Raw genomic sequence first — 22333 nt, forward strand, 5'->3', positions numbered from 1 at the left:
GTTTGTATGCGTCTCTTGTGCAGTCATTTACAGCTATGATAAGATGTGAACTAAGCCCTCTACTGGTAGCTTTGGTCTGTTTGTTAAATCCTCACTGAGAGTACTGATTGGAACCCCGACAAGATAAATGGTAGTGATCTGAGAAGAAGATCTGTACACCACCATCCATTTCCCCATCCCAAAATAAAAACAAAACCAAAACCGCAAACAGATCTGTAGGTACTGAAAAACACAAGTGTGCTGTGCTTCCTTCCACACAGAAATCCATGCATTTGTCCTCTGAATTTGGAGACAGAGGTAAAGAAGACATCACTCATGAGCTGTAATCCTCAATAGCAGAATTGAGGATTTTTTTGCTTATATTGAAAATGAATGACAATTTTTTTAACCTATCTTTCTGACTTCGATTTGAAATTTCTTGAACATTGCAGTTTTTCTTCATATACAGTAGCTTAAAATGTTTAGCACAGTGAAAGGACTGTGTGTGGTGCTGCTTTTTCATAAAGAATATATTTTTCTTGAAAGATGATTCTTGACGATTCTAGGCTATCAAGTTAGATGATTGTCTAATATAAGGTCTGTCTTTTAAAATTCATCCCACCCTCTCCCTCTGCTGGAAGACTGACAAACTCTTGCAGATTTTTATTGCACTTCCTTGCTGAATTAGCTTACAATCAGTACTTTAGTTCTTGGGTCAGCATGATTTAGTTTGATTAGCTTCTACTCCTTCTTACTCTCCTTTATATTTGTAAGCAGAACTTAGATTAACTTTCTGAATTTATTGCAGTAAAATAAAATGAGAAATGGTCTTGATCTCTGTGCTCCTGGACATCCTAGAAGCCTTTAATTTTTAACTGTTCTCATTCATTACTTTTGAAAAATCCTGAGACTAGTGCACCTGTACCTAGCGCAGTTTACTAACATAATGCAAAGTGGTATATTTATGCTTTTCCAGTGTGAAGAGTCCTCACTTTGCTTATTCCTTTACCCCATATGTTTACCACCATCTTCATCAAGGAATAAGAGAAATCATGTACTATTCTTTTTGCAGCAGTAGATTATCTTATTCCTTCAGGGTTTGTATTATATAAGGAACTTACATGTTTTGTAGCTTTATGTTGCTTAATGCTTGAATCTCTCTTGTCTAGTCTTTGTGATAAGTCTTTAATCCAAAACACCTATGGAATATTGAACCCCTGAAATGTCTTTGGCAAACAGCTAAGGTATTCTTACAGCTTGATTTTTGTTTTATTCTAGAGAAGCTTGAAATAACTGAATGTTGATAAACAGACTAGTTCAACAGCACAAGTCTGGGATTCTGCTCAAAAGGGTTTGTGCTCCCCGTTTCTATGTGTGAGTTGGATCTAGGAACTGATAATGGTTTACAGAAAGCAAGTACCCCCTTCAGCTGCAAAATCTTGCACTGCTGGGTATGGTGTGTCAGATCCCTGACACAGTACAAGGCATCTCCACAATCTTTTGACTGCACACTTGTATCAACAAAAAAATTTTTGACCGTGAACTCCTGATATATATGTATTTATGTACTTATGAGTTGTGTACATGGACTGCTTGTACTAGTATTGTGAATGGTACAAAATAAAAATTGAAGGAGGAGATACCAATGAAATAAACACTGTCAGAAATATTTTCATACTTTATTAACACAAGCAAAAAGTATTTATGCTTATCCTGCTCCCAATGGACTTCCTTGTGCACCTCTTAAGACACTGCTGCAGTGCTGTATGAATCCCTGGAGCGATCATGTCAGAAGAAAAGACAATGTAATTTCCTAGACAAGTACAACTAGGGAAGAAGGAGGAAGTGCCTCTTTTAGAGTATCTTGTTTTTTGGGTTTTGTGCTTTTTTGTGGTTTTGTTTTTGGGTTGGTTGGTTTTGTTGTTTTGGGTTTTTTTTGGGTGTATTTTGTTTTTTAGTAACCAAATTTAGCTGATGTCAGCATCAATGACTAGTTCAAGACCAGAACCTGAAGTAACAGCAGTCAATTTTCTTTAGCTCGGTGGTGATTCTTTTAGCAGAAGCTATTTCAGAACTGACTAAAGAGGAAGGTGCTGCAGAATTCATTTTCAGGTTAGCTTTTTCCCATTTAGTACTGCATTTGATTGGAGACAAACAAAAAAAGACCTCAGTTCAGTGGCTATCCAATGATTTTCATTCTTGGAGAACATTCTTGCAGAGGAGGCTGGCAAGATCAGTATCGTGGCATAATTCAAGCCAGGGTGCTACATGAGTTGCATCCTTCACATTTTACTTAAAGCCCCAAATACTATTCATACATGAGCAACTGCAAAGCTATTCTCTCCTGCCCTTTTTGGTGTACGTAATAGCAATCACAACATGATCATTGGTACACTACTGAGATTTTTTTTTTGCATACTTCAGTTGTTTGTCTTCCAGTAGCTTGGAAGTTACTTAGTTCTTGCAGCTTGAGTGCATGGAACATCTTTGTTTTACTCCTACACATCAGCATGCTGATTAGACAAGATAAACTGAAATTTCTTTTTATGCATAAAAACTAACGAGGATGCGTTATCTGTTCCTGATAAACATGACTGACTTAAGGATACAGTGATGGTAAAAAACCCCAAGCCTTTGTTCTGTTCCTTAACTTTCCTTCCTCAAATGAGCTAGTTATATTTCAGGTTATTCAGTTCTTAGTTTGTGGTTTGCCTAGTTGTTTTTTTGATAGGTTTTCCCCCGCCCCCCCCAAGAAAACTGCAGTGTCTGTTGTGGCTGGGAAGAACCTGATGCTAATGTTAACGTTTCCACCTAGTCTGAAGGTTGCATGGCAGAGGGAGACTCATAAGACTGTTCCAATATTGACCTTGAGCTGCAAGCAGTATGGCAGCTTTGGCTTGCATGTAGTGCTGTGCCAGTGCATGTCAGTGCTGGATGAATGTACCACCTCTGCTCAGTGCAGGCTCAGGGCCTGTGCCTGTAAATGTATCTACCACTTCGTGGTATGGTGTTAAAAATTCTGGCAATACTTAATTGATTTTTTAAAGATATTTCAGTGGGCTGTTTGACTTGTTTTAAGGCAATAGGTTAAATGAAGTTTTTCATTAGAAATAGAATTCCGGTTAAAATGGGAAACATGTTTAGATGTTTGACATGTTTAACATTTTTTTCCTTGACAGAAACATATGATTTGCCTACCAGGAGTGCTGAACACAAGCACTGTGGGTTACCCATACTGGATAGCCACTGAACTGAGCTCTTTTTTTGTTTTTCTCCAATTCTAATTAGTAGCTTGCCCAGAGTATTCATGTCATCCTGTGATTATGTAGGGTTACATGAATCAATATGTGGTGATATGGGTTGTTTGTTTTTTTTTATCTTGATGCCATTGTAAAATGCTCTTTTTCTTCAAGTAAATATTTTTGTTTTCAAGAAAACAAAATCTGCTTATATTTCAGGTAGAGTAGCTTCCTTGTATGCTTGCATATGGCAAAAAAAACCCACTTTCCTGCCATGTCAGATGTAAAAACTACTTGAGAAAATATGGTCACACCATGCTGGCTGCAGGCTTTCAAATCTCAGTCTTTGCATGGCTATCTAGAATTCAGTGCTTTCCTCTTGGACTTCTTTATTCTTTTTACTGATTCTCTAGTAATTCTGAAGAGAGACTTTGCTTGAGCTAATTCTAAGAAAAGCATTCAAACGTTATAAATGGAGGGGCTGAAAACTCAAATTTTTTTGGCGATGTAGGGGAGAAAGCAGGTAGAGGAAGGGATGAGATCTTGAAATATTACATAATGCATGGATTATGTAAGTGCTGTGACAAGTTAGTGGCTGTGGAATACTTTTAGGACGCTCAAGTTCATCAAGATTAGTCTAGGACCAAATACTTGTTATTTTCACTAATTTAAGTATGTATAGGCATAGACAGTTTTGTTGTTGCTTCACTACTGAATTGAAGGCAGTCTTTTGCCTTCAAGCAGAAGTCTAGCTGACTGCAATGTGTATCTATTCTGTATTAGCAGGGAAGGATCATAATCACCTGAAATGTCTGTAGCCTTTTTGTAGTTTCTAAGTTTGGTGGTCAGTAAAAGAACATGTAAGATACATGTATGCATGTAAGGCATAAAGTGGTGATGAGCTTTATAGAGAGGTCTCCTGTCTAGCCTTTGTAAATACAGCAATGGAAGAATGATGATTTACTAATAGCCTGAAAAAATTGTCTTAGTGCCTTGATTAGCAGTCTTGCTAGCCCATGTAATACATTATACTACTTGTAAGAGCTGGAAAGAAGAGTGAATTATCTGTATCCCTTTAAGAGAATTAAAGTAAAAATTGCTTTTAAAATCAGTGAATATATATATATAAACATGCACAATACTGTTTAACGTTTCTCTGTTAGAAGTAGTATTAAGTTACAAGACACTGAAATAGAAGCTGATCGCGGAGACTTGTAGCTGGCTAATTCTTTGGTTCACAATATAACTAAAATTCCTTCTGTTTAAAATTGTTCCACTGTAATCAAAGTACAACAGAGTCTTAATCTCAGTTTAAGATAAGACTGACATTTTGTGTTTGATACAATCTCTTTTAAAATTTCTGGAAGCAGATGCTAAAAGCATTTGCTGCTTTATTTTAAATTTGTAATTGTAGAGAAAGGTAGTAATGCTAAAGCACTTAAGTTTTGGCCTCTTGACTACAAACCTGGAAAGGATTCCCTCTGATGTGGGTAACCAGGGGTTGAAAATGTTAGTATTTAATTCTAAAGAAACCTGAGTTTCAGGCACAAGTCATATTTTGTCTGGGCAATTTATCTCAAGTTGCTGTAGGTAACTGCTGGGTGCCACTTAATGGATTATAAGACTTTTTAAAGGTACTGGAACCACAGTTAAGTAGCAGTATTTTTCATATGCTGCAAACAAAAAATAGTAATTATAAAATCTATTAACAAATTTGTTGTAAGTCATTCCTGGTTTATACCAGGCAGTAAAGTAATGTGACTGCTGAATTTTCTGATCTGCTGTCAACAGATACCTGTTTGTAGATTATCTTGAGTTGAAAGGCACTCATAAGAAACGTCAAGTCCAAGTCCCTGTTCCTTTCTAAACCATTTCAAACTAAGCCATATGACTAAGACTTGTCTAGAAGCAACTTGAACTCTGACAGGCTTGTTACCTTGATGGCTTCCTGGGGAGCCCGTTCCAGTGACTGACTGTGCCCTCACTGAAGAACCTTCTCCTGATGTCCAGTCTGAACTTGCCGTGATGCAGCTTCATTTCTTTGTGTTCTGTTGCTGGACACCAGAGAGATCAGCACCAGGATTACCCTGTCTGAGGTGGAGAATGTGGCAGTTGCTCTTGCTAGTTTCCATATAGTCAGTGATTGCTCAGCCTTCTAGTCTGTTCAGATCTCTCTGGAAGGCCTGTCTCCCACCATGGAATCCACAGATCCTCCTAGTGTAGTGTCATCAACAAACACTGGCCCTGCAGACTGCCACAGGTGACTGGTTGCTAATCAGATGTAACTTTTTACTGTAACCCTTTTACCTTGACTCATCAGCCAATGTTCACCCAATGTATTTATTACAGGTTTGTGTAGCTGTCTGCTGAACATTTTGTCTCAACAGGTACTGTGAGAGACGTTATCTAAAGCTCCGCTAAAATTAAGAAAACCCTGTCTTCCCTTGGCCAACTAGATGGAACCTTGTCATAAAAGGAAATTAAATGGATTAGGCAGGATTTTGCCCTTGTGAACTCATGCTGGCTCTGACTAGTGACGGTGTTGTTTCTCGGTGTTTTAATTAAATCAGATACACATTCAAGTACAAGGCATATATTAACCCAAAACAAATTACAAAAAATTCCAAGTTCTGTCAACTTCTGCGATCTAAAATTTGCCAAAATATTTAAACAGTTCTAAATAGATAAACATACTCAAATATTTTCTATCTATGATGCTAAATGAAATGTAGAGTGAGGGATATCACCTGTGACAGCAGGTGCTTCTGAGAAGCACCTGTTCACGTTCCTGCCTAATCAGCTCATTGTCTCATTGCCACCTCACATTGCAAGCCAACAAAAAAAAAAAAACCCAAAATCATTACTAGCAATGTTGTGTGAAAATGTGTGGATTTCGAGCTCATTTTTTAAAGAAAATACTAGGAAGGTGTTCAGGCAGACTTGAGATGTCTTGGAACGTGTCTTCTGCTGTATTTTCTTTTGCATGTGCTACCTGACTTGCAACTGGTTGCACTGCTAATCCCATCTAACTCCTAAAAAAGCTGATCACCTGAGTCTATTTGGCTACCTTAGCAAATGCTTTTTAAGTAATATATTATCAAGAATTTATAAACTCTTCCACTTGGCTTTCATAGGCATTGAGTTTCAAATGTGTTAGTTGCCAATTCTTGGGTCTTAACACCATTCTCTTGTGCTGTTTAATTGGCCTAAGTAGCAAATTGCTTTTTGTAAGTAACTGCTTCACTCAGGTTTGAGTATTGATATCTACTGTATAGTTCTGTGATTTTAAAGGGAGGGAGGTTTAGGAAATTAATTTTGGCATAAATAAAAGTAGTAAGGATATCTAATAAATACTTAGGGTTTGCATTTCTGAAACAGATTAGTATGGAGAAGAAAGCCACTGTTTGTCAACAACAGTTTGTCTGATGTTACTAGTTTAAAAAATAGACTATTCTAGTACTGACATTGAAGAGAATGCTCCATAGACTAAGATAATTTAAAAATAATTAACTACAATACTTACTCCATTTTAGATATGTTTATTTCCCTTACAAAAACACTTGAAAAATGTCAGACCTGGCTGAGTTGTTTTTGTGATGTTATTGAAAACTCACTGTGATTTATTGTTAGTCTACAGAGCAGAATTATTAACAGCAGTATCTCAGCCATTTGAAACAGCTGTTGGTTGAAAAAATGGTTGCAAACAATAGTCACTGTCACCAGATCAAGTCAAGACTGGTGAGAACTTTTTTTCCTTACATATTTAGTACTTTTTATTCTCAGTCAGACTACTGAATTTGAGACTTTTCTTGATACAGTGTGAACCACAAGACTGGTCTCCCCGGACAACAGTGTTCTTAAAACCATTCCATAGAGATGAAAGGAAACTTGGTGCTCTTGGTTTCTTTCACCACTGGTTACATAAAAGCTTACCAAAGACCCTTAGGCACAAACTGGGTGTTTTATGACTTTAAATGCTAGCATACTGCAAAGTGAGTGTTAAAGAACACATATGTTTGATACATTTCAGTGTTCTACAATCAGCTTTTAATAGCTGGCTGTTCACACTGAAATGTATGCCTGTACAAACTGTTTTCAGTAGCTGGCACTGCTGCAGCACAGGCAAACACCTATGTCATCATGATTATTCTGTGCAATTATTCTATAATATTCTATAATTCCATAATTATTCCTATATCTAGCACTTAAAAAACCTTTTATTGAAATCATTGTAGATGTCACAGATGAAGCGGGAGAAAGAATACAGAAGCTCATTCCAGAATAGAAACTGGATGGCTTGCTTAACCAAGTTAAAATCTGTAGTCTTTAAAAAATGTGGGAAGTGTTGCATCTTCTGAGGCAACACATAAGCTAATTCTGCTGCTGTTTAATAGCCTTCTTTAATCTGTCGCTTAAAAGTATGTGTGAATTAAAAAAGCAAAAAAGTGTTCATAATCTTTTGTGTATGTGTTGAGTTGTATTAACTTGGAAAACCTTCTGTACTCTCAAGTATTGTACTTCAGTAGCCATGTTAACAGTGTATGGCAATAGAGTTGGGCTATTCAGGAGTATAAACTTTACAAGTAGTAATTCTTCCCCTGTCAATGTCTACCATGCTTCATCTGATACATTTTATGGTTTCTTTCCACAAAAAGGAATTTCTTTAAAAGTGCAGTGCCTATAAAACTAACCTTCAGGAGACTGAAACAAGGAAGTGTTATGCCAAGGTGTAATAGACAGCTTGGCAGTAATGCTGGAAGCTGCAGTGGAGGAGTTCAGAAGTGAGCAAATTGCTCATTCTTGTGAAGGTGGGCTCTGCTGTCAATGAAGATTCTTGCAGACTTCCCTAACCACAAAACTCCTAGCAGATAAAGCATGGTCCTGTTCTTGAGGCTTCAGCTGTAGCTGGTGTGAATAGAGACCTGTTGCTATACAGTATCATTCTGTTGGTACCCCTGTTGGTGAAGAGACTGTTCTCAGGTGACTTCTCTTGTTTTTCCTATCCTCAGTAACCATGTTAATAAAACTGCGCCATGCTCAGTATCAGAATATGTAATTACAGGGCAGTTTTAAATGTAAGCAGCCATTCTCTTAATAAAACGTAGTTCAATGCCATTTTTGTATTTCCATGCAGACATAGGGCCTTGAAACAAGGCTTATAGTTATATAATTATAATAATGCAAGGCTTATAATTTTCTTCGACGTTTGATACTACTAGCTGTTTAAATGAGCTTCAGTATTGTATCCTACTAAGACAAGGAAGAGCTGCTGTTGTGAAGTCTTGCTAAAGGACATGTATGAAGAAAAGCGCATAGTAAATGGCACGTGCTAAACTTCAGAGATGGAACAGTACAGTATTCTTAGGTGCTCCATTGGGCTCTTCTCTGCAGAAGAGCAGTGGCAATTGGAAGGATTAACTGGAGAAGTTACTTACTACTTGTCACATGTCAGACTGAAAAGAAAGTAGTCTTACTGAAGCAAAACCACCTGGTCCTAGTTATGAAACTGCTGTTCGCTATGTCATTTATTTTGGACTTGATGGTGTTATATTAAAAAGAAGCAAGAGCAGAAGAGCCTGTGTGTGTTTTTCTGATGTTACCTCATACAGTTCAACGCAGCCTAAATATGTTGACTTCTAGATGGGATCTAGATAAGTTCACCATACACCACTCTTGGTAAAGAGATCTCAGTAAAAGTAAATTGTAATTTTCACCAATTAGAAACTCTTCCATGCACATATTTTGAACTGTGTGAAAAATCTCTGATCTCTCCTGGCTGACAACTCTTTTCTCATTACTAATCCAATTCCAATACATGTGGAGGCTATTCACCACTAGCACTAATAAGTTATTGTTACAATCCAGTACTGGAGATATTAGATTATATGTATTTTCAGTGCACTGTGATATGGCAATGGAAATTTCTGTGCAGGATCAGAATTCGACTGTTTCTTGGCTAAATTCCTATCTGTGTGATAAAATTGTCAACATAAACATATATCTTTTCCTTTATCAGTGAAGTGAACACTGTTACATAGAGTGTGCTTTGGATTGAGTAGATAAAAGACACTATTATGATTAAAAGCTGTGTTAATAAGAGTGTTCCTGAATTAAAATGCTAAAACCTTCTTTCTTCCTTTTTGTTACACCCCCTCCACATCTACAGTGTGTTAGTGTATTGCTTGTATTAGCTATTATTGTTAGTGTGTTACTTGTATTGCTGTTCTAAAACAGTACTGGTGTGTTTTTTCCACTCAGTGTCTGACTTCAGTAGAAGCATTGTTCCCTCATTAGCACAAGCATGAAAAATACTACGCCTGCTTTATTTACAGCTGAGGCCGCAGTTGTGGTTTCTTAATCTGCCATTGAAGGACTAAACTTGGAGTCTTGTGTAGTGGAATTCTTTTGTGCCTACACTGTAATATCTGTTCTCACTAGTGCTTTATTGGGCACCCACTAGTGCTGATAACCAGTAATACCCTTTCAGTTTTTTTTCATTTTGCATGTGCTTCAAAATACTTTCCTAAGAAGTATTACATAGTGTGGAGAGACAAGGCGTACAGAACAAAACTTTCTTGTGTTCATAGGGTGTGTATTCTGGGAGCTGATCCGGTAACTGATAACTAAAAGTATCAGTTGCAAGCCATTACGCTCATGAGAATAAAGCAGGCTGAGCAGTGGGCTTGTTTGAGTGCTGTAGTAAAATCCGTAGCTATCAGATGGTGGTTCACATTGGAAATGACCTCTAGAGGTCATCTTAGCAATGTGTGTAGGTTCTACCAATACCTGGGCAGTCATAGTCTGAAGTATACAATGCTTTTCTACACTAGAATGTTCTCTACCTTCTCTTAAAATTTAAGTGTGCAGAAAATGAAAACTTCTACCTTGTTTTTTTTTAAAAAAAGGAAAAGTGGTATGGCTCAGTAATACTATCACTATATTACTTGCATATAATGTTTCAGTATTTAAGGACATGAATTTAAAGGTTTCTTCTAGCCCTTCCTTGATCTCCCTGACTAGTCTTATAAAAGAACAATTTTTTTGTTTTGTATTATAGTCATGAAATGTCTTTCTGTAATAACAGAATATCTTACACTTTGGCCAAGAAACGTGCCCACATTTGGTAAAAACTGCCAAGATAATTGTGACTCCCTCTAAGCAATGCCTCAAAGTTGCATATACTGCAAATATAACGTGATGCTCTTTTATGATAAATAAAAATTGATTTTATATGAAGGAAGAATAATATATAGCTACACAGTGGCATGTTTGAGGGGGAGTTTTGTTATCATGGTTATGAAAGTGTTTATTAATCTTTCATTGAATGTTACACAGTACAACACAAGCATATTAAAATGATTTGTAGAACACATATTTAACTATCTCCTTTTTAGTCCCTTCTGGAGACAAGAAATTCCACTTAAATAAAGCGGTCTGTTAAAGGTAATGATCAGCAAAATCATTGTGATTCTGCGTACTGGTGGAAAGCTTACGCCATATGTGATCTCCAGCTGTGTTGCAGCTACACCTGTTCTTGTCAGAATTACATAATGCAGAGTCAGTGAGAAGGACTGGCATGAATCGCTTTTAATGACCTTTGGAGAAGGTTGACATAATCTAATTCTTTAATTATTGTGTGTTTACTACTGATTGTAAAGGGATATCAATGGTGTCCTTTATAATTCTATAAATATTTCCTGTGTACTCTGTGCTGATGGTATATTTGGTATTAAAGTATCAGGCAGAGGAGGAATTCAATAAAGCATCACATTAAACTTTCTTACCGTGCCTCTTCAGTATGGAACATAGTATTTGAAAGCATAATTTGGTTGCAGTCTATTTTGTGTCATATTTAACAAATGGGAGTTCTGCTCTTTATCTGATTGTCATTGAACCTCTAATTGCTTAAATGTTTTTTCCACCCTCTAGGATGCAGGTTACTTCACAAATCACAAATGCTGCTTAAACTAGTTTGCTGACTAGTATACTCTGAATAGCATTCAGGGTCTGTGTGGTAAATTCGTATTTTATACTTGTTGCCTTGGAAAGCTGTCATACTTTGCTTGGAGTGCTTTCTGCAAATTCCTTAGAGCAAGCCTAGGAAATATTTATATTTTGATGTTTGCCTGACTTGGCAAAACAAAACTGCCTTTTGAAAAACAAGCATGCAACAAGTATGTGTATAAACACATAGTTTTAATACCTACCAAACAGTTTAGATTTCTGTATTGTAAGGCTGAGAGTTGAATTGAAAAAAAAAGCCACAAGTTGGTCTTTGTCCACGGGAATGATACTTTCTCTGTCATTCTTCACTTATAAACAGGGAAGAGTGTTTGGGAAGAGACATTTCTTCCCTCTGCCTGCTTGAAATGCCACTTTCCCACTCTCCTTTCTCACAGCATCATCTTACAATGAATAGTAGAGTAGGGAAGTAAATAATTTATTTTTTGAATAACTGATCAGATGACAGCTAGATCTGAACTACAGGAAATGCTATATCTAAAACCAGTAACTTGTTGTAGAGCAGTATATACTTTCAGATTAAGAAATAAAACTTCCTGTGCTGTGGAAGCTGTTGCATTTGAAATTTTATGGCTTTTTATTTCTAAAAGACCAGATGTTTGTCTCTTAGAACTGATTCTGAAAAATATTTATTAGCAACTGAAGTAGAATACTTACGTCATCTGTGTAAGCTTGTTAAATATGCCTTGAAATTTGTGAGATGAGTGCTTAATGCAAGGAGCATAAAGAAAAAAGTTGAAACATCTGCCATGTCATTCTTTAATATTTCTGTTTGCACAAGTAGATGTTGGAGTTGGTTTTTTGTTTTTTTTTTCAATGTATCTAATGCCCTCTCCATCTGCATTAACAACTTAAATGATAAACTTTTTTTTTTTTTTGAAGGAGCCCTTTGAAGATGGCTATGCAAATGGTGAAGAAGGCACACCTGCTGGGGAAGCATCTGCCACTTACACGCCTGATAGCAAAGGGGTGGTCAAGTTTGGCTGGATAAAAGGTGTTTTGGTAAGTTTGTATTGTACTCCAGTTTTTCACACATGTGATCTTTCTAATATTTTTTTTTGTTTGAGGGGAATTTTGATATTACTGTATAAAGAAAAGATTATAGGTATGAGAGATATGAAAAGTGCAGTAATTTTAGGGAAGGGTTGCACTTTCTTGTGCTGAATTTTAAGGAAATAAATTAGGACTTCAAATTTTGGAGGGATTCTTAGCACAGATTTTCCAGTGTATCTTCCTGAAAATGGCAAATTTGACCATGAATAAGTATTTGAAGCTTGAACCTGTTAAAAAATCTTCTAAGTGGGAATCTTAACATTAAATACAATACAGTCATGCTGGAAAAAAATCAGTCTGTTCCCATTTGGAGTACTGAAAAATTTTAGGGAGACATGGAGGATTTCATTGCAAGTATATATTAATTTAATCTTAGCATTTTGTCAAAGGGAAAGCATAGTTAATATGTACTCTCCAAAGCTATAAGAATTTATATTAATGGCTGCAAATGCAAGAAGTGGTTAAAACATGCTGGACTTGATAATTCCAAATACATAACTTTAGCTCACCACTGTGTATTAGCAACTTCCTTCAAAATCTTGAAGTAGCCACATGCTCTACCTTGGGAGAAGGAGAGTGCCTGTGATAGCTGTGAAACTGGACTTCTGTTAATATACCCTGACCAAGGACAGAATGCTTAATTTTAAAGCTGGTATGAAGCAAAACTAATTTTTTCAAACACAAATTCTATATTGGACCATTTTTGTAAGTAACAATTCTAAGTATTAAAGAGTTTTAAGGTAAATAATGGCTTACCGTTTTCTTCCAAAGTTAATTTAAAAGCATCTAGGAGGATGGTCTCCTCTTCAGTGGTTTGAAATTTGCATTTAGTGTTTCCTAGTAAGTATGATAAACTGGTGGATATTTCCAGATCAGGTGATTTACAGTTTGCAAAAGACTCTTTTAATAGAAAATTTTTGATGTTTGGAGAGGTCCTTGTCTCCCTTCTAGTTTTAAGATTTTTGTAGGATTGATAGAGTACTCTCAAGGTGAGAGACCTGAGACCTGCTGTTAGACTTCTGTATTAATTCTGCATGGTGCAGATTCTGTTTTATTGTGCACTAAGGGTTTGAAAGTAAAATGATTAAAAAATACCACCGTTCCACACACCATCACCAGCCCCATTCAACCAGGATGAGGAAGGCAACAAAGCACTTCAAAAGCAGCTGGCAGAAGTCTTGAAATTGCCAGCCCTTGTCCTGGTGGGGGACTCTAACTTACTAGGCATCTGCTGGAAATACAAGACAGCAGAGAGGACACATGCTAGGAGGCTTCTCAAGTATATGGAAGGTCACTTCTGGCACAGCTGGTAAGGGAGCCTGCCAGGGAAGGTGCTTCACTAGATCTGCTGTTTACAGAGAGATAAGGACTCGTGGGAGATGTGGTGATTGGAAGCTCGGACTAAGCGACCTTATTAAAGCGCTTGATCCTTACTGAAGTAAGGAGAGGAGTCATCAAAACTTCCACTCTGGGTTTCCAGATGACAGTGTTTAGCTTGATTAGGACAGTACTTGAAAGAATCCCGTGGGAGACAGTCCCGAAGGATAAAGGGGTCTGGGAAAGCTGGGCATTCTTCAAGAATGAAATGTTAAGAGCTCGGGAGCAGGCTGTTCCTATGTATCATGACGTAAAATGGTGGGGAAGACCAGCGTGGCTGAACAGGGAACCCATGTTGTAGCTCAGGAAAAAACTGAGAGTTTACCACCCTTGGAAGAAGGAGCAGACAACTCAAGACAAGTACAACAAACTTGTGAAGACATACAGATAAAAAAATCAGGCAAAAGCCTGGTTAGAGCTCAACCTGTCCACTGTCATAAGGGACAACAAAAAGTTTTTACAAATACGTTAACAATAAAAAGAGCCAGGGAGAATCTCCATCCTGTACTAGATGAGGGTGGAGAACATTACAACCAAGAATGAGGAAAAGGCTGAGATATTTAATGCTCTCTTTGCCTGTCTTTAATAGTCAGACCAGCCTGTCAGCCTTTGTACTAGGGAAGGTCATGGAGATGTTCATCTTGAGTGTGCTCACATGGAAAGGGCCAGCATGATTTCAGGAAAGGCAGATCATGCTTGACCAAGCTGGTTTTCTTCTGTGACCAGGTGACCCACCTAGTGGATGAGGGAAAGGTTGTGGATTTCGCCTGTCTAGACTTTGGTAAAGCTTTTGATATTGTCTTCCACAGTATTCTCCTAGAGAAGCTGGTGTATCATGGAACGGACAGGTCTACTCTTTGCTGCTAGCTGTGCTGAATGGGGTTAAATCCAGTTGGCAGTCAGTCACCAGTGATGTCCCACAGGGCTCAGTTTTGGAGCCAGTTTTGTTCAGTATCTTCATCAGTGATCTAGATGAGGAGACTGAGAGCTTCCTCACTATGTTTGAAGAGAACACCAAATTGGGTTGGAGTGTTGAGCTACTTGAGGGTAGGAAGGCTCTGGGGGGGGACCTGGACAGACTGGGTCATTGGGCCAAGGCCAGTTCTGTGAGGTTCAATAAGGCCAAGGTCAGTCACAGCAACCCCATGTAATGCTTGGGGAAGAGTGTCTGGAATGTTGCCCAGCAGAAAAGGAACTGGGGGTATTGGTCAATAGCCAGCTGAATATGAACCAGCAGTGTGGCTAGGAAGGCCAGTAGCATCCTGGCCTGCAGGAGCAATAGTATGGCCAGCAGGAATAGTGAAGTGATTTGTTCCCCTGTACTCAGCACTGGTGAATCCACACCTCCAGTACTATATTGAGTTCTGAGCCCCTCACAAGACAAGAAACAATGAGGTGCTGAAGCATGTCCAGAAGAGGACAGCTGTTAAAGTGAGGTGGGTATTGGCCACTTCTCCCAAGTGAGTAACTATAGGAGTAGAGGAAATGTCCTGAAGTTGCTTCAGAGGAGCTTTAGACTAGATATTATGAAGAATTTGTTTACCAAAAAGTATTCAGGCATTGAAACGGTCTGCCCAGAGAGGTGATGGAGTCACCATCCCTAGAGGTTTTAAATAAATGTGTAGATGTGACACATCAGGTCTTGCTCTAGTGGGCATGGCGTTTTGTGGTTTCTGTTGTTTTGTTTTGTTTTTCTTGGGTCGATGGCTGGAGTTGGTGGTCTCAGAGGTCTTTTCCAACCATGACAATTCTATGATGCTGTGATCTGTTAGTGTGCAGCTGCATAGGAAGTTACAAAAGTTACAGGACTAGGAAGTTATGGGAGTTGTTTAGTTTTTAACAGAGAATAAATTATTTAGTAGAGTATTGCTTTAGTGCATTTTTTTGGATGTTTGTGGGAGATGCGGAGCTGTTGACCTCACAGTGATTGTAGAGTTCACAATTTTGTTTTTAGTAATACATTCTGTAATATGAATTTTGGATCCTAGAAGTTGGAGTCTTGATTGTTTTTATTGTCTGGTCTCTGTAAGTGTGGGATTTTGGAGTACTGTAACTTTTTCTATGTTTAAGGTAGCAATTTTTTAATCATATTTAGGTTCCTTTTTATTTTTTTTTAATCAAACCTAAACTTTTCTACTTAAAAAAAAAAACCTATTTCTGTGGAATAATTTGAGACGTGGTGTGGAAAGACTGTAAGCTAATTCTGACAGCATTAAAAACTGAAATGAATAATTGCTGGAGGTGACTGGAGACAGGAGAACTAACCTGTGTAAAATTTCTCTTTTGTCTTAGGTACGATGTATGTTAAATATTTGGGGTGTGATGCTCTTCATCAGATTATCATGGATTGTAGGTCAAGCTGGAATAGGTATGTATACTGATGCTACAATTTTGTTTCAGTGACCTTTAAATGTGATCCCAGACAGGTGTTGATTCTGAGCTTACACTTTAAACAGGAGTAGAAAATTACTTAAATATTGCCAGTTTTGAAGGCAATTTAGCCGTATCAAAACTTTAAGAATTATGAAGTGGTTTAGGCTTTTCATTTAGCCTTAATGTATGTAGTATAAAATTGACATTTTAAAGTGTCAGTGAATTGTAGAGGTATAATTTGATCTGTGGTTATTAAAATCTGCATAGATACTGTGTAGTATATGGAAAATTTTCCTTCAAAGGCTTAGCTTAGTTTTGGGCTGCAGAAAATCATCTGCAAAAGGCATGTGTTTACTTGAAGCTCTACAGTGACAGCATTTATCCTGATGGTTAAAGAGAACATTTTTGTTTGAATCCTGGAAACTTGTCCATGCAAAAGGAAGCAAAGAAGCCTTTTGCTTGTATGTGTGGGACCACACACAGATATATGTTGTATTTGAAACTCTTATTCTTTAAACCAAGTTAAGCTAAAGGTCTGTACAGTTTAATACCTCTGGACTTACGACGTTTTTTTCTTCCCCTCTTCTTCTAAAAGGTCTGTCTGTCTTGGTTATTGGAATGGCCACTGTTGTGACTACTATTACAGGACTGTCTACTTCAGCAATAGCCACAAATGGGTTTGTAAGAGGAGGTAAACACGCTCTCATAAAGATTTCAAAGCTTTCAGTATTCTGAAGTATACACCTTAGGGGTGGAGTTTCTAATTTATTTTCCTTTACATTAGCATTGCAGACAAGGCAGTAGGGTGACATGTATTTGGAGGAGCAGTGCCTTCCCTGTATTCTGTGTTTGACTCAGCAGTCATGTAGTCAATGAAAAATCAATAATCAGTTTGCTAAATTGATTTGACTCTTGGCTTCCTTTTTGCTGCAGAAGAAACATAATATATTTTTAAATTTTTGAAATACGAGCATTTTTAGAGACACACAGCCAGAAATAAATAGTCTGAATATTGTTCTGAGTCTGCACTGGTTGGTTAAGTGCCTGAATGCATGCTGTTTGTATGTTCATGGTCTGAAATAAAATTGGTAAGCTGTACCTGTATGAGAGCATACAAAAAGGATGTGAATTCTTGTTCTGTTGTGATGATTTTTTTTTTCTTATACTCAAAAGATAATCTTCAAACTTGATTATTTCCAGCTTTCCTGAGTGTGGTGGTTTTCATTCTCTTTCATGGTTTATATGCTGTTTTCAGCAATTCCTACAAAACAGTGTTGTTAGTGCTTTGGTGCCTTTGACATGCTCAAACTGCTTTCTGACATTACAAGACTGCTACTAGCAGAAAATGTGGTAAGAGTTAGAGTTAATAAAGAAGCTTATAAAATTCTCTTGAATTAAGAGAAAAATTACACAGAACCCATAGGAAGGATCTGCTATGAATCTTAGCATTATGTCTAGTGTAGTTTGTAAATGTCCTTTCTTTTTTTTAAAATTGCATTATGCATATCTGATTTTCCTGTTCTTTTTGGAGCTTTTTTTTTAATAGTTACTCTTGCAAAATAATACTTTCAGTGCTGAATGGGAAGAACTGTAGAATTAAATCACTATTCTTCCTACAAAAATCTTGCACTAAAGTAATCTGTTAACATTCTCATTTGCAAAGTATGTCAAAACTGGGCATATCCATATGTTTTTCACAGGAGCTGTTACAGAGTGAAATTAAATTTCCTGTTACAAATTTTTAACATAAAAAATTTCTTCAGAGCTAAGGATTTTGTTGCTTTTAGAAAGCTAGGCCTTAAACTGGAGGAATATAATATGTAGTGATAGAACTGTGAGCAAATGCTTTGAGTAATTTGAAATAAAAAGCCCAGTAATAATGCTGCTTGTGTTTCACAGTTTTTTAACCATACAACCGGTCGCATTGCTGAATGATATGATGTGATTGGTGCATAGGTCATGATTATTTCCAACTGGTCTGTTTTCCTAAACTTGGATCATTTTCTGAAACTTCAAGATGCTTGTCCTTAAAATGCTGGATTTTGGGTATTTTCTAATACATCAGGGAAGATGCAAGAACACATAGCATCTCGTTTGTGTAAATGTTAAGCTGCTGACGACTGTCTGTTCTTAGGCTCTTTCATACAGTGTGTTGTGGGGTTTTTTTGTTTGTTTTTTCAGGAGGAGCATATTACTTAATTTCCAGAAGCCTGGGGCCAGAGTTTGGTGGTGCCATAGGTCTGATTTTTGCATTTGCTAATGCTGTTGCAGTAGCAATGTATGTTGTTGGCTTTGCAGAGACGGTTGTGGAGCTTCTTAAGGTAAATCCATTATAGTGGTTATATTGATAACCCTACCCTGTATGAAAGTTTGAGCTGTCATCATAGAATCGTACAATGGTTTGGGTTGGAGGTTACCTTCAAAGGTTACCTAGTCCAACCCCCATGCAATGGACAGGGACACCTTCAACTAGACCATGTTGCTCAAAGTCTCATGGAATCTGTTGAACATTTCCAGGGAAGGGGCAGCCACAACTTCTCTAGGAAGCCTGTTCCAGTGTTTCACTGGCCTCATTGTAAAAAGTTTCTTACATCTAGTCTTAATGTACCTTTTAGTTTAAAATCGTAATTCCTATCACTACAAGCTCTATTAAAAAGTCTATTTCTCTCTTTCTGCTAAGTCCCTTTTAAGTATTGAAAGGCCACAACAAGATCTCCCTGGAGCCTTCTTCAGGATGGACACCTAGTTTTCTCAGCCTGTCTTCTTAGGAGAGGTGCTCCAGATTCGTCTGTGTGGCCTTGTCTGTATTCACTCCAACAGCTCCATGTCTTTACTGTGCTGGTCAGGAGTCCAGAGCTGAATGCATCAGTTCAGGAGGGTTTTCAGCAGAGGAGTGAGAATCTGCTCCATTTACTTGCTGGTCATGCTGCTTTTGATATAGCCCAGGATATGGTTGGCTTTCTGGCCTGCAAGCTCTGCTTCCTGGTCATGTTGAGTTTATCAACCAGCACCCTAAGTTCTTCTCCTCAGGGCTGCTTTCAGCCCCCAGCCTGTACTGATACCCTCACCAATTAAAAGCCATGGAATGAGGTAAACGGTTACTACTGATAAATCAGTAAGATACTATGGTAATTTGTCAGCTTTTTTGATAAAAAACAGATTATTGGTGTCAAATGGAAACTTCCCACACTGTTCATTGCCCTGTAAAACAAAATTTGTAAAGAAGCCCAAGCTGGCTGTTGAGAAGAGTGACAGTACAAATACATGATGCAGAATCACAGGTTCTTAATGATGACCTTCTTATTAGTGAGTGCTTCTTATAAGTGATAATAATTTATATTAAGCTCATTTTCAAGGGGATCTGCATGTTAAAACCAACTCCTTAAGTTAAATACAACCAGGTATTTCTTGTCTGTTAGATTTTTTTATTAAATGAAATACTGAGAACTTGTAGATGAGAAACAATTTAGAAGACATTAAAAGAATTAACAGTAATAGCAAGGAACAAGTAAAATATATATTTAGGGGAAAGATGGTAGTGATTGCCTTGTTATTTAGTTTCATTCTCTGGCAGCTGAACACAGGACATTCTTTTTGGGGATGGGCTATGAATAGGATTAGTAATTTCCATTTAGAAGATTCACTGATTTAAATGACAGCAAAACCTAAATCACTTCTGTCTATACAGGAAAATGTAAATTACTAAATTTGTGGAATGAAAGTTAACTGTATAATGATTTTAAATTATAATAATTATATAATTATTAAATTATATTCTGCAATAGGGAAGGTAAGTTCTCAATAAAATATATGACTGGTTTTGTTTGTTTTATTAGGAAAATGGAACATTGATGATTGATGAAATGAATGATATCAGAATCATAGGAGCTATCACAGTGGTTGTATTGCTGGGTATTTCGGTTGCTGGAATGGAATGGGAAGCAAAAGTAAGGATCTGTCACCTTTTCTTTTACTCTCTGCCTCATGACTTTGATTCCATTTTCTACCTCATCTGTTTGCTCGATTTTTAAATATATATAATATGCTCAGTAGTGCATGCATGGTGTATTACAGTTGTCAGTGGCTGATTTTAATGTAGTAGCTCCTACTGTAGCACTAGCATATGCAGGTCTCAACAGCATTTCAGACCTTTAGACCACTTCACTGCACTTAAGCATAAGCATCTATGAGACCCTTAAAACCCGTATAATATACTCTTAATGACACTGTCAGTAGGTTAATGGTATTAACCCTTTTCTTGGCAACTACAGCACAAGAAGAGAAGAAAAGAGAAGTAGAATGGGAATTTCCCCTCACTGGGAGTTAAAAAAATATTTCTATGGATGGCAAATACATGGCTGAAGCTGAACCCGGTCTAGAGTGTATAGTTTCTGCTAGCTCAAAATTCAGGTTTTCCACTCTCTTCTGGTTTTGTTTTCACTTGGAAATCACCAAAGAAAGCAATGCAGTCCCTAGGCCCACTATGGAGAAAGGATGTGAATATTGGTGGCAATGAATGTTGGATGGAGGACCTTCTCTTCTCATTTTGTTGTGTCTACAGTCTTAGGTCAACTCTGTGGAAACAAATGCATACAGATCCTAGAGAACCTAAATGTAAAAGTTGCTTTATTAGTTTTCTGCTCTGCATTTTTAGACAGTGCAGCTTGCATACAGTTTCCTGCACCTGGTAAGCTTTTTTCTAAATACCCACACACCTTCAAATCTAATTGTGAAGAGTCTCACTTGGTCTCTCCCTTCCCATTTGACATTCACTTCACAGTAACTCCTGTTCTTTGCAGCAAGAGACAGTTGAAGTAGCTTCTTCATGTGTTATTATAGTTTCTTACTCTGCCACATCAAGATGGTGATGATTTTCATAATTAAAATGAGAGAGGTTTTTTTCTCATTGTTGCTTCCAGCCCTAGAAATAGATCTTGGAAAAAGCAAGTGAACATTCAATTTGTAATAGTATCTTTATGTCTGACTTTGAACAATACTGTTCTCCTTAATCTCAAACATTTAGGGGTGTTTTTTTTGAATAAATTATTTACTAAGTCTCTAACCACTATCACCCGAAGTCACAAGAAGTATGTTGCTTAATGTTTCTATATCAAACATAAACTGTGGTATCACTGCATCATCACGGCATCAGCCTTATTAGAAAATAGGTGGCTTTCAAAAATCCTGTGCTCAATGCAAAAATAAGGACTTGTTGTACTGGTTCCTGCATCATGGAAGAAGACAGGAATTACTCAGCTATTGTAAACAGCTGAACCTGTCAGACAAGCACTTCATGTGAGTTAATATCCAGCTTAGCATGGCAAAACACTAATACTTCCCTCTTAATTAAATTAGCTGTGATGTTCTCCTTTGCCTTCCCATTGACTTAGAGAATGCCTTGGAAAATAGGACAAGGGAAATCTATGCTAGTATCCTTAAAGGAGATCTAAAAGCTAAGGGAGACTGGGATTACAGGGGAGCCTGCTTAAAAATTACTTTTCATAGTTTATTAACTCTTTACCACTCACCTCGTTGTATTGAAATTTTAGAAACCCTTTCTTTTCCTGAGACTTTGGAAATAGAGTAGGATATTCAGAAATGCTCTTAGCTTCAGGAAAAGACTAGGTTTGTTGCTGGGTAAATCCACTTGTGGCAATTGCTCTGTAATAAATTGATATTCAAAACTGTGGGCTTGGTGAAGGTTTCTGTAAGCACCCTGCTCTGTCCTTACACATCTCACTTTTTCTCGAGGCTTGACAAAGAGGAGATCTAAATACGATGGATCAACTGGATCTTCAGGTGGTTTCTAACTCTGCTCTTGGCTGTCATGCTTTGCTGTCTCTACTGTTGTGTTTTCTTGTGAGGCTGTGTGAAGTGAAAACTTCATTTTGTACCAATCAGCAATGCCACACTGCTATTGCTTATAAAGTTCTAATCCTAGGTCTGAGAAGAAAAGAAAGTCAAACTGAGTAGCTTCCTCTGAGCCACTGACGCATGTTTTTATAAGGAATCAAATATCATAAAAGATTATAGGGCAGTATAGTTGCTTTAGATGTAAAAATGAAAATGTAGATGTAATTTAGATGTAAATTTAGAAATTTAGAAAAATTTAAATGTAAAAAATGAACTGTCTCTTCAATGCCTGTTTTTCTTCACTCACCTGTTTTTGGGATGTTGTAGGGTTTAAAGTACTTCATTTATTTATTTACTATTATAACTGTTGTATTCAACTTTAGTTAAAAATCTAGGTTGTCAACAGAGCACATCTCAAGAAAATAAATTAAAGAGTA

General features: G+C 37.3%; 1 protein-coding gene across 3 annotated transcripts in view; it reads left to right on the top strand.

Annotated features, from left to right (window-relative positions):
• Positions 1–22333, top strand: part of SLC12A2 (solute carrier family 12 member 2) — a 68739-nt gene that overhangs the window by 4215 nt on the left and 42191 nt on the right. For all 3 annotated transcript variants that reach the window (XM_030467023.1, XM_030467024.1, XM_030467025.1), the window contains exons 2-6: positions 12123–12242; positions 15963–16038; positions 16639–16734; positions 18225–18364; positions 19880–19990. In XM_030467023.1, the coding sequence (XP_030322883.1) occupies positions 12123–12242; positions 15963–16038; positions 16639–16734; positions 18225–18364; positions 19880–19990 (543 nt within the window). The remainder of the gene's footprint in view (positions 1–12122; positions 12243–15962; positions 16039–16638; positions 16735–18224; positions 18365–19879; positions 19991–22333) is intronic.

The sequence above is a fragment of the Calypte anna genome, chromosome Z (assembly GCF_003957555.1).
Source record: "Calypte anna isolate BGI_N300 chromosome Z, bCalAnn1_v1.p, whole genome shotgun sequence".
NCBI lineage: Eukaryota > Metazoa > Chordata > Aves > Apodiformes > Trochilidae > Calypte > Calypte anna.